The sequence below is a fragment of the Anomaloglossus baeobatrachus genome, chromosome 8 (genome assembly GCF_048569485.1).
Source record: "Anomaloglossus baeobatrachus isolate aAnoBae1 chromosome 8, aAnoBae1.hap1, whole genome shotgun sequence".
Taxonomy (NCBI): domain Eukaryota; kingdom Metazoa; phylum Chordata; class Amphibia; order Anura; family Aromobatidae; genus Anomaloglossus; species Anomaloglossus baeobatrachus.
This window is the reverse complement of record NC_134360.1, coordinates 208,682,655-208,700,397: the sequence shown is the minus strand read 5'-3', so window position 1 is coordinate 208,700,397 and position 17,743 is coordinate 208,682,655. Positions and strand designations below refer to the sequence as shown.

The window sequence follows — 17,743 nt, the reverse complement described above, 5'->3', positions numbered from 1 at the left end:
TGATGGATTTTTTCTTTTTTTTCAGCCTCAGGATGTTCTGCTTCACCTCAATTGAGAATTCCTTAGACCGCATGTTGTCTGGTCCCAGCAACAGCTTCCAAATGCAAAACCACACACCTGTAATCAACCCCAGACCTTTTAACTACTTCATTGATTACAGGTTAACGAGGGAGACGCCTTCAGAGTTAATTGCAGCCCTTAGAGTCCCTTGTCCAATTACTTTTGGTCCCTTGAAAAAGAGGAGGCTATGCATTACAGAGCTATGATTCCTAAACCCTTTCTCCGATTTGGATGTGAAAACTCTCATATTGCAGCTGGGAGTGTGCACTTTCAGCCCATATTATATATATAACTGTATTTCTGAACATGTTTTTGTAAACAGCTAAAATAACAAAACTTGTGTCACTGTCCAAATATTTCTGGCCCTGACTGTAGATATTTCCTGCTCGCTGTGCTTATTTTATACTCAGACCTGTGGTGTGTGTTTCAAATCTGCAACATGTCAATTCCTCTTGCTGGAACACTCAATTTTCTGTGCAGATTGTACCCTTAGACTTGCATTAGATGCGGAAAAGTCGCCAAAAAAACCCCCACAGTAATCCGTACTCGACTGTATCAATAATGTTTTACCTAAGCCAAATACCAGGACGTATCTAAGGCCTCCATCACACATCCGTGCCTCCGGTACGTGTTTGCCATTTTTTACACATACCGGAGACACGTACACACGGGGACCTAGGTAATCCCAATGGTTAGGAGAAACGTAAGTATTTAGGAACAGCACGTGTGTCCGTTCCGTACTTACGTGTCTCCGTGAGTTCCATACGCTGACATGTCCGTGTTGCTGCGGCCCGCACACGTACCACACGGATGTAGTGTGGATGCGGTTCCGTGTGACACGCGCCGGAGAAACACACGTCAGGTTAAAAATAAAAAAACACACACTGACCTCCACGAGCCCTGCAGTGTCTGCCGTGGCTGTCACCTGCATCCATCCCCCAGTGAATTTGAACAACGCATCTTCTTCACTGGGGGCCAGAAGCAGCGTCAGCGGGGCGTGGCCAGTGCCGGATGCTGTCATTCAGCACCGCAGACAGCTCCGGATGAAACAGGTAAAGCGGAGTTTCCGTTCTCCGTGTGTTATTACGTATAACACACGGAGAACACGTACGTGCCATAAACACGGCACACGGGGAACAAAACCACCCCTTTAACACGTACGTGACAAAAACATTACGTTTTGTCACGTAAGTGTGGCAGAGGCCTAAAACAAAGTAGCTTTATTTAAAACATGACACATGAAAAAGTCATAAACGCAAAAAATGTGCAATATAAAAACTCACCAAAAGGCATGGTGCTAACGTGACCTAAAAACATCCACATAAACCAGCAATCGTAGCACATTCACTGCAGAATTGTCGACATTTCTAGAGTTTGCTACTTTAACAGAAGTGAGATTAAGGGTTTTTTCAGTCGCAGAAATTTGCACAAGAAATTACAATTTTGAAGCCTAATGTGTACAGAAATGAATAATCTGCATTCTCTAGACCCGCAGTGTTGGCTTATTATTCCAGTAGCACTTTTCTGTAGCTCGGGTACCTTATTGCGCAGCTGCTGCTCTTTTACGGTGTGCGCCTTCACGTGTTTCCGTAGGGAGCTCGGGTCTGTGTAGCGTTTACAGCAGCCAGGGATCTGACAGGCATACGGCTTCTGTGGAAGGAATCGGACAAATAATAGACATTTTATTTTTCGACAATAATGAATTTGCACAATTATACCCATATATATATATACAACAAAGAAAAATAATTAGATTTATTTCGGGGAATTTACAGTGTTCAGTATTAAAATTCCCTTCTGGATATAGGATGTAGTAGTATATCAGGAGCTGAGCCCACACCATACCCTGTAAGGCCCCGAGCACACGTCGAGTATTAGTATTTGGTGAGTTTTTTGCCTAAAGGCCGCTTTACATGCTGCGACATCACTCAAGCGATCTCGTTGGGGGTCACGGAACTTGTGACGCACATCCGGTCACTTTAGCGATGTCTTTGCGTGTGACACCTATGAGCGATTTTGAATCGTCGCAAAAACGGTCAAAATCGCTGCTGCTCGGTGACATCCCCCCCTAATCTCGAATATCGCTGCTGCTCGGTGTACAAAGTAGTTTGTCGCTCTTGCGGCAGCACACATCGCTATGTGTGACACTGCAGGAATGAAGAACCACCTCACCTTACCTGCGGCCGCCCGCAATGAGGAAGGAAGTAGGTGGGCGGGATGTTACGTCCCGCTCATCTCCGCCCCTCCACTTCTATTGGGCGGCGGTTCGGTGACGCTGCTGTGACGTCGCTGTGACGCTGAACGAACCGCCCTCTTAGAAAGAAGGCGGTTCGCCGGTCACAGCGCAGGCAGGTAAGTAGTGTGACGGGTCCGTGCGATGTTGTGTGCCACGGACAGCGATTTGCCCGTGTCGCACAACCGATGGGGGCGGGTACGCACGCTAGCGATATCGGTCACGATATCGCAGCGTGTAAAGCGGCCTTTAGTATTTGTAAGACAAAACCAGGAAATCCAGAACTGGTGCCAGTGTTCCTATTGTACCTTTCCTCTGATTGTTCCACTCTGGTTCTGGCTACAAATACTGAGATAAAAAACTCACTAAATACTCGATATGTGCACTGGGCCCTACGGAATGTGTTTGCGTGGCCTTAGGCTATGTGTGAACGTTGTGTCGTGTCCCTGCAGAAATTTCTGCAGGGATTTGACAGCTCACGTGCGCTTTAAATCGCTGCAGAAACACTGCATAATGGATGCAGTGTTTCTGCAGAAAAAAAGCCGATTTCATGCGCTCTGGCTGCTGCCTCTCTCATAGACAGAGCGGGGGCTGCATCCAAAGCGCACGGGATAATTGACATGTTACTTTTTAGAACGCAGCGATTTGGAACAAAATTTTGGCATCCAAATCACTGCACAACGTGCACATGGATTCTGCACAATCTTCATAGATTGTGCAGGGGACGCAGGTCGCATGCATTTACGCTGCGGTGCAATACTCAGTGTAAATGCATGAAATTCGGCAACGTGCGCACACAGCCTTAAAAATACTGAGGTAAAAAAACTCAAATACTCAACGTGGGAACGTGGCCTAAAAGTAGTGACCGGACCTGAGCTCCAATCGCTACAATTTAACCTTTTAAAGTCTGCTGTCAATATCTGACATCACTGAGTTGCCAGTGCAGTATTGCACTATATAAAATAAGCAATGAAAAAAAAAATCACATATTTTAGTCCCCAATAAAGTAAAACAGAAAGTTTCAAATCCTTCTTTTCACAATGTAAAAATAATAATAATAATAAAATATATATATATATATATATATATATATATATATATATATATATATATATATATATATATACAGTACAATACAAAAGTTTGGACACACCTTCTCATTCAAAGAGTTTTCTTTATTTTCATGACTGAAAATTGTAGATTCACATTGAAGGCATCAAAACTATGAATTAACACATGTGGAATGAAATACTTAAAAAAGTGTGAAACAACTGAAAATATGCCTTATATTCTAGGTTCTTCTAGGCCACCTTTTGCTTTGATTACTGCTTTGCACACTCTTGGCATTCTCTTGATGAGCTTCAAGAGGTAGTCTCCGGAAATGGTTTTCCAACAGTCTTGAAGGAGTTCCCAGAGATGCTTAGCACTTGTTGGCCCTTTTGCCTTCACACTGCGGCCCAGCTCACCCCAAACCATCTCGATTGGGTTCAGGTCTGGTGACTGTGGAGACCAGGTCATCTGGCGTAGCATCCCATCACTCTCCTTCTCAGTCAAATAGCCCTTACACAGCCTGGAGGTGTGTTGGAGTCTTTGTCCTGTTGAAAAATAAATGATGGTCCAACTAAACGCAAACCGGATGGAATAGCATGCCGCTGCAAGATGCTGTGGTAGCCATGCTGGTTCTGTATGCCTTCAATTTTGAGTAAATCCCCAACAGTGTCACCAGCAAAGCACTCCCACACCATCACACCTCCTCCTCCATGCTTCACGGTGGGAACCAGCCATGTAGAGTCCATCCGTTCACCTTTTCTACAAAGACGCGGTGGTTGGATTCAAAGATCTCAAATTTGGACTCATCAGACCAAAGCACAGTTTTCCACTGGTCTAATGTCCATTCCTTGTGTTCTTTAGCCCAAACAAGTCTCTTCTGCTTATTGCCTGTCCTTAGCAGTGGTTTCCTAGCAGCTATTTTACCATGAAGGCCTGCTGCACAACGTCTCCTCTTAACAGTTGTTCTAGAGATGAGAAGGTGTGTCCAAACTTTTGGTCTGTACTGTATATATAATTTTTTACATATTTGGTATCAATGAGTCTCTAAAAGTCCAACCAATCAAAATATAAATTAACCTATACGATGAACGCCATAAAGAAAAGAAAAACGTGAAGCTCCAGAATTTCTGTTTTGCCTTAAAAATTGCAGCAAAAAGGGACCAAAATATATGTACCCCAAATTCTATCAATAATGGGGGCCTAACTGCTGGAAGCAACTGATGTTAGCGCTTTGCAGCCCCATCAGGAATAGAGCAGAAGTGTGCACGCTTGACTTCCGATCCTTTCATTGTCTATGGGACTACTGGCCCTTTCATTGTCTAAGGCTATGTGCGCACTAGAAATGTGAAGTTTCTCAAGAAAATTTCTTGAGAAACTTCTGCCAGTGAAAGATTTCCGGACCTGCGGAAAAAATCCGCACCAAATCCGCATGCGTTTTTGCCGCGGATTTGCCGCGGATTTGCCGCGAATTTGCCGCGGATTTACCGCGGATTTACCGCAGGTTTGTCCCTGCAATAAATAATAAAGATAATCGATAGACAGATAATGGATAGAGGGAAAGATGGATAGATGAATAGATAGATAGATAGATAGAGGGATAGAGGGATAGATAGATAGATAGATGAATAGATAGATAGAGGGATAGATGGATAGATAGATAGATAGATAGATAGATAGATAGATAGAGGGATAGATGGATAGATAGATAGAGGGATAGATAGATAATAGATAGATAGATAGATAGATAGATAGAGGGATAGATGGATAGATGGATAGATAGATAGATAAAGGGATAGATAGATAGAGGGATAGATAGATAGATAGATAGATAGATGAGAAAAACCTATATAATGTTCCACCTCCCTGCATTTTCTAAGCTGGCACCCTTTAGTGACTTTCATGTGGCACTTAGGCTACTTTCACACCTCCGGTTTTTGCTATGCGGCACAATCTGGCACTTTGCATGAAAATCGCAACCGGTTTTTTTTGCTGCCGGTTGCGATTTTCCTGCATAGACTTTAATTAGTGCCGCATTGTGCCGCATGGCCTTGCGTTCCGTCCGTTTTTTGCCGCATGCGGCAGATGTAGCCGATGCGGCGGCCGGATGGAACGTTGCCTGGCACGTTTTTTCGTGCGGCAAAAAAAAACCGCATCGCGCCGCATTCGGCCGATGCGGCACATTTTTCAATACATGCCTATGGCGGCCGGATGCGGCGCGATGCGGCAATAACCGCATCCGGCCGCCGCATGCGGTTTTTGCCACTGCGCATGCTCAGTAGCATGCCGCAAGCGGCAAAAACCGGACTGGCCGCAAAGGAAAAACCTATGCAAAGGATGCGGTGTTTTCACCGCATCCGTTGCATAGCTTGCACAGCCGGATTGAGCCGCAGAGCTCAAGCCGGATGTGTGAAAGTAGCCTAAAGGGTGCTTAGCCTTGTATTTAGCCATAAAATAAATAAATAATTAAAAAAAAATGACGTGAGGTCCCCCCATTTTTTGTAGCCAGCTAGGGTAAAGCAGACGGCTGCAGCCTGCAGACCACCGCTGGCAGCTTCACCTTGGCTGATAATCCAAAACAGTGGGCACCCCACGCTGTTATTTTAAATTATATAAATAATTTAAAACAAAAAACGTGGGGTCCCCCCCATATTGGATCACCAGCCAAGGTAAAGCGGACAGCTGGGGTCTGGTATTCTCAGACTAGGGAGGTCCACTGTTATTGGACACTCCCCAGCCTAAAAATAGCAGGCCGCAGCCGCCCCAGAAGTGGCGCATCCATTAGACGTGCCAATCCTGGCGCTTTGCCCCAGCTCATCCCGCACCCTGGTGCGTTGGCAAACGGGGTAATATATGGGGTTGATGCCAGATGTGTAATGTCACCTGGCATCAAGCCCTGGGGTTGGTGAGGTCAGGCGTCTATCAGATACCCGACATCACCAACCCAGTCAGTAATAATTAAAAAATAGACAACAAAAAAAGTTTTATTTGAAAAAACACTCCCCAAAACATTCCCTCTTTAACCAATTTATTGAAAAGAGCACAATCAATTCCACGTCCGGCGTAATCCAATAAGGGGGGGGGGCACGGCGATCCATACCATAGTCGCTGTCCCAGTCAATGAAAAACAGAATGTTCCCCATTGGCTGGGAGAGCAATGCAGTGACCTGAGCTAACATCAATAGGTCAGCTCAGGTCACTGCAGGGGATGACGAGCGCTGCCATCAGGAGCATAGATGAGATCATTACCTTCTGTGATCATCTCCTGTACTGCTGACGTCAGCGCTGTCACTGACTTATCGCGAGAGCCCGTGACGTCACCGCTAGTGACAGTCTCGGGCCGCTCGCGAGACGGGCATAGACAGCAGTGACAGCGCTGACGTCAGGAGGCAGGAGATCGTCACAGCAGGTAATGATCTCACCTCCTGACAGCAGCGATCGTCATCCCCGCGGCTCCCAGCACTGCAGGATGTCAGTGTCTGCCTGCGCTGCCGCGTGACAGGCTGCTGACACTGCGGGCAGACACTGACACCCTGCAGTGCAGGCAGCCGCGAGGCCGGAGCAGGACACACACTGCACAAACACCTGGAGGTCGCACGGAAGTGCTTCTGTGCGGCGTCCAGGGAGTGTGACGTGTGTTTCCTCTGCTCCTCTTCCTGGCATAATGACATCGCTTCCTGCAAAACCGCAGGCAGCGATGGGCATTACCGCAGGTAAATCGCGGCTATTCCGGTGGTATACCGCACATCATTGCTACCTGCGGAATACCCCCGGAATACCCCCGGTACCTGCGGAAATTAATGGACATGCACATTTTCTCAAGAAAGTTTCTCGAGAAAATTTTCTCAAGAAATTTTCTTGAGAAAAATCCGCACAGTGCGCAGAGCTATTTTTTTTTCTCATTGAATTTCATGGGAAATGTCTGCACAAAGATTGCAGACATTTCTCAAGAAATTTCCGGGGCAAATCTGCGGGAAAAACGGTCTAGTGCGCACATAGCCTAAGGGACTATTGGAGAAAATCAAGTGCTGTACTCGGCTTTCTCTGGCAGCCCCATTGACCACAAATGGAGAGGAGGCCGAGTATGGACACTGTGAATCCATGCCTGAAAGGGCTGCAGAGACTGAATCTTAGGATTGCTGGGGGACCCTGTGCTATCAACAAGTTATCCCCTCTCCAATGGACATGATTTTGTTGAGAATAACCCTTTCCCATATCCAAGAACCTATCCTAATATGTAGTAGACGTAATAATAAGAATATTATCAAATATCTCCAATTAAAAATGTAGTTTAATTCTTCTAAAAAGGTATATCACTTACTTCATGTGCAGAGCATTACAGTAGCTTAGGTATCTAAAGTTACGGCCACTCATCTAGTTAGTGCTAGTGGTCATAATTCTGGATACCTAAGCTCCTGCAATGCCCTGCACATGAGGTTAATGATATAGGTAATCAGGAGAACTATACTACACTTCTAATTGGAGATATTTGCTAATATTCTTATTTTTACACCTACTACATATTGAGATAGGATCTTGGAGATGGGAATACCCCTTTAAGGGTAAACGTATGATTTGATGCACATCTAAAATACATTTACTACAGGTGTGCAGTGAACAGTATGTTCATGTTAGAAACACAACAAGGGTTATAAGGAATTTTTTACATTACCTTTCTGCAGATAAAATATATTTCAGAGAAAGAAAAGAAAAAGACAGATTATGTCAGTAAAGTCAGAAAGTACAGTCTGTACTAAGAGCATTCAATAAAGTGAAGCTCTGCCTATAATTTACATTGGTTTTATAGTCAGTGAATAGAAAACATAAACCTCATTTTACATATATGACATTCATTTTTTATATGGATGTGTTTATTTAATTCTGTTTTGAAAAGTATATACTGGTAAAGATGTGTAATTTCATTGACACTGCCAATTTGGTCTGGTGTGTGGTTGTTGGTGACAAAGTACATTATGGCACCATGTGAGGTGTAAGAGGTGGTCGTGTTCCTAAACTGTTTTATGCCACATGTTGTCTAATTGTACTGTGAAAGATCAGTTTATACTAAGAATATAGTATATGGTGTTGATTGTTATAAGTGTGTGTTAACATGTACTGTAAATGCTGCTAGTAGTGCTAGTAGGTTCCTGTTGTAGCAGAGCTGGGGCCGTTCACCAGCAGGCGCCAAATAGCGGGAAGGACAGAGCAGCGGTAGATTAACTATCAGATAGGACAGAGTTCAGTTGAGGTAGAGGAGGAATGGCAAGTGGCAATAGGGTTGGCTAGTAACACAGACCTCATAGGGTGCCAGGTCTGAATAGGGTTTGGGTGTGAGAAGACTTGACCACGGTGTCAGGGAACCCTAAGGTAACCTCGAGAGGTGCAGAGTCTACGGCTCACCCCACGGGCTTAGAGAGTTGTGTGACTAGACGCCCGTCAAAGCCCAGAAGCAGACGAAATCATGAAGAAGTGAGGAAACGGAGACACAGACTCAGTAGCTTGAGGACGAGGTCCAAGATAGCGGGGGACAGTACCCCAGAAACAATAGAATCAGAACCATGGGGATTGAGGCCATGTTTGTCATAACGGTATGAAGAATAAACTGAACAAGTTTGGTTGCCAAGTGAAGTCTGGTGCTGCGGGACCGGCAGTGGAATGATGGATATCAGCTTGAAGATCCAGTAAGTGTCATGCAGCCCACCTGAAATCACACCTCTACTTTGAGTGTCCTTGGTGAAAGAGCGCGGTGCCCATACGACCTGGTGGTACATGTTCCTCATGTTCCTGGATTTTCTGGGACACTTGGGCATTAAGGGGTAAATAAATGTGGGCGATATGAGATGGACAGGGGTGAGCGTTCCCAGGTAGAGAGGGGTCGGGGCAGGATACCCCCTTCTCCAAACCCCGAAATGTTGGCAACTATCCATGTCCCTGTGTTGACCAATAATTGCTATAAATGGAAGTATGGATAGTTGAGTACTAGACAAAACAGTAATGGTGGGGGATTGATGAGTATTTTTTATTTAACGCATTTTTACTAGCCAGAAAACCCTTTGGAGCCTGACACTATTGATCTCTGCTCTCGATGGGTTGTAGGAAGTAATACTAGTGCAAATTTAGCATTAATAACTAAAAAGAGGAGGCCTCATAGCAACGATCCAATTAGAATCCTGATTAGAAAGGCCGGATATCAAGGATCAAAATAAGATTCCCATTATGGGGGCTCCAAGACCATCCTCCCCAAAACCAACAGTTTGTTTCTTTCACTCTACACGTCCCTTTACCTTCTAATGTTCCTCTGGGGAGGGGAGTCCTACATAAGTCCTCACGACTCTAGAGTTATGGGGTGGAGACCAACCAGGGCCGAGCTTCTCTCTACGGGCCTCCATGGCTTGTACTTACTTTGTTTTTCTCCTATCTCCCCCCATGTCTGGTATCTATTTCATACGGTCGTGTGCCTGGACACCTTTAAGAGGCTATTAACAAGGGTTTTTTTCATGTTTATGTAAAAAACTTTATATAAACTTTATATGAGGCTTCGTTAAACCTTAATGCATTACTGTCAGTAAAGTGTCACTTAGCACAACAGCCTATACGTCGTTATGTTCGCTGGCACACACGGCCACAATATTGCGTTACACATGATTGTTTACCAGTGATCAGGGCCAGCAGTTATTAAGTCATAGATATCCCATTAAATATAGATCATTGTATGTTTTTGTTGTTTTTTTTTACTTTGGCTCTAGCGCCATATTCGGTAATGCCGCAATTCTACGTTCCCAGTAATCCTTTTAGTCTAATTTATGGAATGAATAAATGTATAACATTTGATTATATTCACATTTTTTATTGCTTTGTTTTCTGTACTTTGCATTTTGGGCAGCATGACATGACATGCTCTCATAGAACTCGAGATTAATATTCAGGCCAAAGAACTAAGTGGGTGTGTCGTGGGAACAAATTTTGGCTTAATTATGAGACTAATGTAACTAATAAATATGATCTGTGTAGGCATAGTACATACATCCGGGGGTGGACTGGGAGTAATCCGGGCTGGGGAACTAAAGCTTATGAGACCCCAGTCATGATAAACTTGATTTTGGTTAATAAAATGCATTTGATGAGCACTTATTATTGGCATGTTCATTTTTATTTGTTTTTGCGGGCTCTCTACTTAACATTTAAAGGGACTCTGTCACCCCCAAAACTCAGTTTAAACTTAGCTGATATCCATATAGTGGACATAGCCTCTATAAAAATCATAGCTGTTCTAATTTCCGGTGGCTTTTGTTATTCAGAAAACGATCTTTATTAAATATGCAAATTAGAGTTAATTATTTGCATATTAAATAGAAATCAATTTATGGACAACAAAGGCATGAAAAACTAGATAAAAGGTATGATTTTGTTTGAAGGCTAAGTCCGCTATATAACTTTCTGCTTGGAATTGAATAGCATTTTGGATGTGACCAATCCCTTTAAAAAATGTTGTGAGTTTTGATTAGCAGTGGCTTGCAAAAGTGCTTGCTTTTACAAACATTAGCCAACAATAATCCTTTAAAGATGCATATTTGTGGGTGTAAACATCTCGTGTTCTTCTTGCCTACACTTCTTACCGTGTCCTGGTGGGTTCTCTGGTGCTTGGCTCTGTCACTGGAGTTGCTAAAGGCTTTTTGACAGCCGGGATGTTGACACACGTACGGCCTTTCTCCAGTGTGGCTACGTAGGTGAATTTTCAAGTTTTCCAGCCTGGAAAATGCTTTATTGCAGCCTTCAAACTGCAAAAAAATAATATCAATAATACTTTATCATTAGATAAAAATGTAAATAATTTAATATATATTTTAAATTTGCATAAGTGACTCATTTGCACCAAGCAGATAAGGCTAAAATTGGGGAAAGGCCAGGTATTCCGTTATCCTGGCCATACACAAGTAAATTGACCCCAATTCCAATGGAAAAATCTCATGCTTTATAGTCAGAAGCTGAAAACGGTCTTCATCACGTCCTGCTGATCGTCTTGTTTAAAGTGTCATTGTGGGTAAAATCTGTCACCCTGATCCACTTATAACAGGTAAATGTAATATTCATTTATTTATTAATATTGCTAAATAAAGAGAACAGGTGTGATGCCCTGACAAAATCAGGGTGTAACAGATGACTGCACCCCTCCTCAAGGTGCAGGAATCTCTCCTCCTTGGCACCACAACACCTAACCCAAACCCAGGTACACAACATCAGCCAGCAAAGCCTAGTGACCCCCCATGACAATAGGGACACACCAGTGGGTGGGGCCAAGCGGATGGTGACGCCCACCTAGGGGTCCTGAGGTGTGATGGGAGGGAGCAAGTGAGTTGGAGTTGAGTTCAGTCAGGGAGAGGAAGTGAGAGGAGTGTGAAGTGACAGCGGAGTCAGGGGTTGGAGCCCCTGGACTACCGGACTACTGACTAGGTGGCAGTCGGCAGATAGGGCCACAGGCGACGGAGATCTGGTTGCGGGAGACCTTAAGTGGACTGGGGCAGGGTTGTAGCCCGCCGGTGCTGACAGCAGGAATCCGGTCCAGAGGCCATGCACTGTCGGGGTACCTGGACCCTAGAGCAAGGACAGCTTCAAGCACCTTTCTAATTGACCAGCCGAGGACAAGATTGCAGGTCTTGTCCCACAAGAGGGCCCAGATAGAGCGAGACAGAAGCTAAACAAGGGGGATAGGGCTCCGCAATTGCCTGCAAAGATCCCATGGGTCAGTTCTCGTGGGCCACAGCTCCCTACACACAAAAATCACCGGGAGTGGGCTTCCCCGTTTCAAGCGGAGTAGTCAAACTAAGGGCACAAACACTAAGTGCAGGAGGAAGGGACCCCTGTTTGCTGTACCAGGGTGTGGGACCTGAATACACCCGCCGGAGGTTACCGGTCACTGGCAATTTGGTTTACCATTTGGACTTGTGGCGCCCTGGACTAGCCAGGTCGTCACAGGTAACACACACACACACACCCACTAGACAGCAACATTAGCCAAACACAAAACCCTTGTTGCCTCCCTCCAGGGTCTGATGTCCACACCAGGTGGGGCGGAGCCAAGCGGTTGGCCCCGCCCACCGAGGAGTTCACAGGCCTGGAGGCTGGAAAAGGAGCAGGACAGTGGAGGAGGTTGAAGTGAGAGGAGTGAAGTGGAGAGTGTCTGGGTTTGTGGCCCAGGCACTGAAAAGAAGGTTGGCAGACGGTGGTGGCTGTCTGCAGGAGTGGTGAATCAACGCGGAACCATAGGACCGGGGACGGGCGGTGGCCCGCCGATACCGATCGGGGAGCGAAGTGAAGCCAGTACACACAGGCAGGGCCATCGGACCCCGACTAGGCTTGGAGTCGCCGTCAACAGTCAAATCCGAGTGTGACAGGAACCCTAGGGGTTTCCTAACAGCCAAAGAAGTTAGAAGGCAACCGTCCGCACCGTGAGGGTATACAGCTACCGCCAAAGGCTAGAGGCCCAAGGGCCAGCGCCTGCGGGCAAACGGGCTCCTCCGTCATCCATACACCGGGGAGTGGACTACCGTTGGGGACCCATCATAGTCAAGACAGTACACAAAGGTGCAGGGAAAGACAGCCGCGATCACCTGCCCGGGTAGAGACACTGCAGCCGGCTGCGGGACCCGTCCATCCAGCCGTTTGGTTTACCGAGGACTTTGTGCATCTCTTGCTGAGTAAGTACACCCGTGCCATCCGGCACCGCGCCGCGCTGTCCCTGCAACCCTGCACCTTACCTACCCTGCCTCCCCGTCACACCACCGGGCCCCGGGACCACCGACCCCTACCCACGGAGGGGGAAAACAACATCCCAGCTGCTCCCTACCATCGCTCCCGGGATCCCAGTCATCAGCAGCGGTGGTGCCCATCTTCACCACAACCCGTGGGTGGCGTCACGGACTAAATCCCCAAACAAACCAACCACCCTTTTCACTCACGGGCGAGGAGCGCCGCTCGAGTCCCCGGATCCGGCCCACCGCTCGAGCCACCAAGCAGCAGCGCCGGACCTGAGCGTTAGCGAGCGCAGCGCCCAGCCGCCCGCGACAGACTCTGTGTGAATTCTTCCAGAACTGTGAATACACCAATACCACCCGGTCCAACCCTGCAGAACACACTCCGCAGCATCCTCCTCCAGACACTTGGGCCCCGGGACAACACCTCCCCTACCCGTGGAGGGGATACCATCCTGCTGCCCCAATCCATCAGCGTCGGGAACCCATACCAAGGCAGCGGCGTCACTGACAAACTCTCCCCTGTAAATAACCCCTTTTATATAGTTGTGAGGATGGACGGCTGCACGAGCCCGGGTCTGGCTGCCACTCGAGCCACAGCAACGATCCCGTATCCAAGCGTTTCGAGTAGCCCCCCTGCAGTGGTCTGTCTCCCGTCGCAACACAGGCATCATTCCTTTCGTACCCTGATATACAGTATACTGGGATACTGGGCAACCTTGTCCATCTCATATCCAGGATCCCAGACCTAACCAAAAATAGTGATGGCTGCAATTAAACAGTGAAAAATTTAAAGGGGTCTGAATACTTTCCGTACCCAGTATATGTCCTGTGTTACAACCTACACAGATCACAACAAGAGTAGAAATAAATAATGCTGGCAAATGTTGATCAGATCAATGCCATAATTGAGTCCCACTATGGCTGAATGACAGGCACAGGTGGTAATAATACCCTGAAGGGCGATTTAGCAAAACTATTGTAAGTGAAAATGGGAGAAATTTAGATTTTTCCAGTTCACATTTTTCAGGTGATCCAAATGTGTCAGGGAGAATGTGCAGGAGCAAATCATTAATTCAATGCATCAAGTAAAACAGCACATTATAAACTTACAGTATCATATAATGCCCATATGAATGACGCCATACAGTACTTAAGCGTGTATTAATATACAGTGCTCAGATCAAAAACCGCATACATAATCGTCATGAACATTTTCATATAAAGTTTCCAAAATAATGACATACAGTGCCTATATAAAAAGTAATATTCAGCACCCATGTTAACATTAAGGAAAAATGCAACATATACAAAGTACCATAATTATAGTACCACACTGTGCCCATATTAAAAGTGCCATATAGTGCCCAACCCTCCCACCTTTTTCTTCTCTGACTTTCTTTTCTCTCTTTTTCTTTCTTGTTCATGTTTTACTCAGTATCTTCTATTCTGCCAACTCACACTTGAGTTACGGCCCCGGTTTTGTTCACTCCTCTAAAGTGGCCTCGTTATATAGTATAAAAAGGTATTATGTTGATCCTCCGACAGTAGTCGGTTACAGCTTCATCGTTGTTTATACAGTCTTGAGTTTTGTATCTCCCCATATTTTAGGATTTGATCTGCTAACAATTCCTCGATACAATGCTTGTGTTCTGACATTGTGCTTTATTCTGTACAATACGGTGTTTCCTGTGTTATTGATAATGTTAATAAAAGTTAAATTTATAAAAATTAAGTGCCATATAGTGTCCATATTAATAGTATCAAACAGTGCAAATATAAAAAGTACCATACAGTGTCTGTATTAATAGTAGTACCAAACAGTGCATATATCAATCTAATACATAAAGCTGAATGTGTGTGTGTGTCTGTGTGTGTATGTATGTCCGAGATTGGCATCTGCACCGTCGCAGCTAAAGCCACAAAATTTTGCACACTCACACGTCTGGACCCGAGAGTGTCATAGGCGATGTTTTGAGGGGAAATTTTAACCCCGCGCTTTACAGTTATTCGCCAAAAAACCTGCTTCCATTAAAGCGAATGGAGCTGGGAGCCACAGTGCGGCCAGAACTTCAGAAGAATGCGCAGCCACGCCGTTATATGGAATGTTGGCGTGTCACAATGCAGCCAGGGAAAGAGACAGACACAGACAGGGAAAGAGGCAGCCATAGACAGGGTAAGAAACAGACATAGACAGGGTAAGAGACAGACACAAAGTGACAGACACAGACAAAGAGACAACTTAAGCAAGCATTGTTGACCTTAGGGAGATCAACATATCCACTGCGGAGACACCATCACGTGTTTCTCAACGCAGTGATTCTAGAGCATTGCCCCCTGGGAAGTATGTTGATCTCCCTAAGGTCAACAATGCTTGCTTAAGTAGTCTTTTACTAGGCATTGCCCCCACTAGCCAGATTCCTACTCCACACTGATGAGGGGCAAATACCCCGAAACGGCTGTCTGTGGATGGATACCATGTTTGGTATAGGTGGTCTCCTTGACTGGAGACTGCCCTTCCCGTGGTTGTTCCTTCCCGGTGAAAGACCTGGCTAGTTTCCTGCCAGCGTTGAGAAACACGTGATGGTGTCTCCGCGGCTTTCTTATTTGCATACTTCCCAGGGGGCAATGCTCTAGAATCACTGCGTTGAGAAACACGTGATGGTGTCTCCGCAGTGGATATGTTGATCTCCCTAAGGTCAACAATGCTTGCTTAAGTAGTCTTTTACTAGGCATTGCCCTCACTAGCCAGATTCCTACTCCACACTGATGAGGTGCAAATACCCCGAAACGGCTGTCTGTGGATGGATACCATGTTTGGTATAGGTGGTCTCCTTGACTGGAGACTGCCCTTCCCGTGGTTGTTCCTTCCCGGTGAAAGACCTGGCTAGTTTCCTGCCAGCGTTGAGAAACACGTGATGGTGTCTCCGCGGCTTTCTTATTTACAGACAAAGAGACAGACTGACAGGGAAAGAGACAGACAGGGAAAGAGAGGGAAAGAGAGAGAAAGGTTAAGAGACAGACACAGACAGGTAAAGAGACAGACACAGACAAAGAGACAGACACAGGCAAACAGACAGACAGGGAAAGAGAGGGAGACAGACAGGGAAAGAGAGGGAAAGAGACAGACAGGGTAAGAGACAGGTAAAGAAACAGACACAGGGAAAGAGACAGAGGGAAAGAGGGAAAGAGACAGACAGGGAAAGAGACAGACAGGGAAAGAGACAGACAGGGAAAGTGACAGAGATAGACAGACAGGGAAAGAGATTGAGACAGACGGAGAAAGAGACAAAGACAGTCAGAGACAGACAGGAAAAGAGACAGACAGACAAAGAGATAGAGAGAGAGACAGAGAGATATATACAGAGGGGGAGACAGACATTATAATTACATTTCTATCTATTTGTTTTGTGGTTTTTGTGTGCAGAATACATTTTTGTTAATACATTCTATTTTGTTAACAGCAGTTATTAACCCGGGTGAAGCCGGGTAGTACAGCTAGTAATAATATAAAGCGCTTTGATGAATAACGACATACCATTACCAGTGCCAAACATTCTGAATATAGTGCAAAAAAATAGCGCCATAAAGTGCTCATATGAATCGAGCCATGATTCAGAACAACAAAGATGACATGTCTGAGTTGAATGGACGGACTGGGCTGATCCCTCGCACCTCACGATCTGCACATTTTCAGTTTTACATGGTTGATAGCAGAAGAACCAGATTGGTATTTGGCAAAATAACCAGTTCTGTAATTCGGATGCGATTATAATAAATAAGTAATGATTCTTACAAGACTTAAAAATAACTTCTTTATATAGAACTTAAATAACCAAATATTAATACTAGAACTTAGAATGTGAAATATCTATTTTTGCCTGATTTGCATTAGAAGATTTATTGGAGATAGTTAACGGAGCGCTGGGAGATGCCTTATTATATTAAGAGACTTTTAATTAAACCCATTTGGGAATTTTAACAGTTTTCTTTATGAAGACTCCTAAAAAAGGAAATGTTTGAATTTGTATTCGTACTGTTGAATTTTCTGATGTTATGAACATTCAGTTTACATGCTGCGAAAATATTCCATGTATTTGGGTAAGAAATATATTGAATAGTTTATCAATTATATCTGTGTTTTCATCATCAAATTACATTCCAGTTTTACAATACTGTATACTTATATACACTATATGGACAAACGTGTTGGGCACTGACAGACACAGACAGAAAAGGGTCCCTGTGCAAGAACAATATATGGGCCCTTTGCAGCCAAAGAGCTCATCAAAATACACAATTCCACCTGCATTGTAGGTAGAAATGGGTCCCCTAACCTCTTGGGCCCCTGAGCGGCCACACAGGTTAGTGTTGGGACACTACACATTAGTATGACGTATGAAGCATGAAGCAGGCGGCTCAGGCTGGGCAGAGGGGCACAACGAGGGCGCAGTTCATCCTGAGCTGCCACCTGCATGAAGGATGAAGCATATAGGTTGTTTGCCACAATCTTGCTATACATGAACCAATCCATCCTCCCTTCAATACGGTGCAGTCGTTCTGTCCCCTTTGCAGACAAGTACCCCCAAAGTATGATGTTTCCACCTCCATGCTTCATGGTTGGGATGGTATTCTTGAAGTTGTGCTCATCCAT

At 45.2% G+C, this 17,743-nt stretch overlaps 1 protein-coding gene and 1 long non-coding RNA gene across 3 annotated transcripts in view; one reads left to right on the top strand and one right to left on the bottom strand.

The window, feature by feature from the left end:
- LOC142248819 (uncharacterized) overlaps positions 1 to 17,743 on the top strand; it is a 144,474-nt gene that overhangs the window by 84,265 nt on the left and 42,466 nt on the right. The window lies entirely within an intron of this gene.
- GLIS1 (GLIS family zinc finger 1) overlaps positions 1 to 17,743 on the bottom strand; it is a 112,546-nt gene that overhangs the window by 53,281 nt on the left and 41,522 nt on the right. The window contains exons 3-4 of the mRNA XM_075320129.1: positions 10,957 to 11,118; positions 1,600 to 1,710 (exon numbers count right to left, since the gene is read on the bottom strand). Coding sequence (XP_075176244.1) covers positions 1,600 to 1,710; positions 10,957 to 11,118 — 273 coding nt within the window. The remainder of the gene's footprint in view (positions 1 to 1,599; positions 1,711 to 10,956; positions 11,119 to 17,743) is intronic.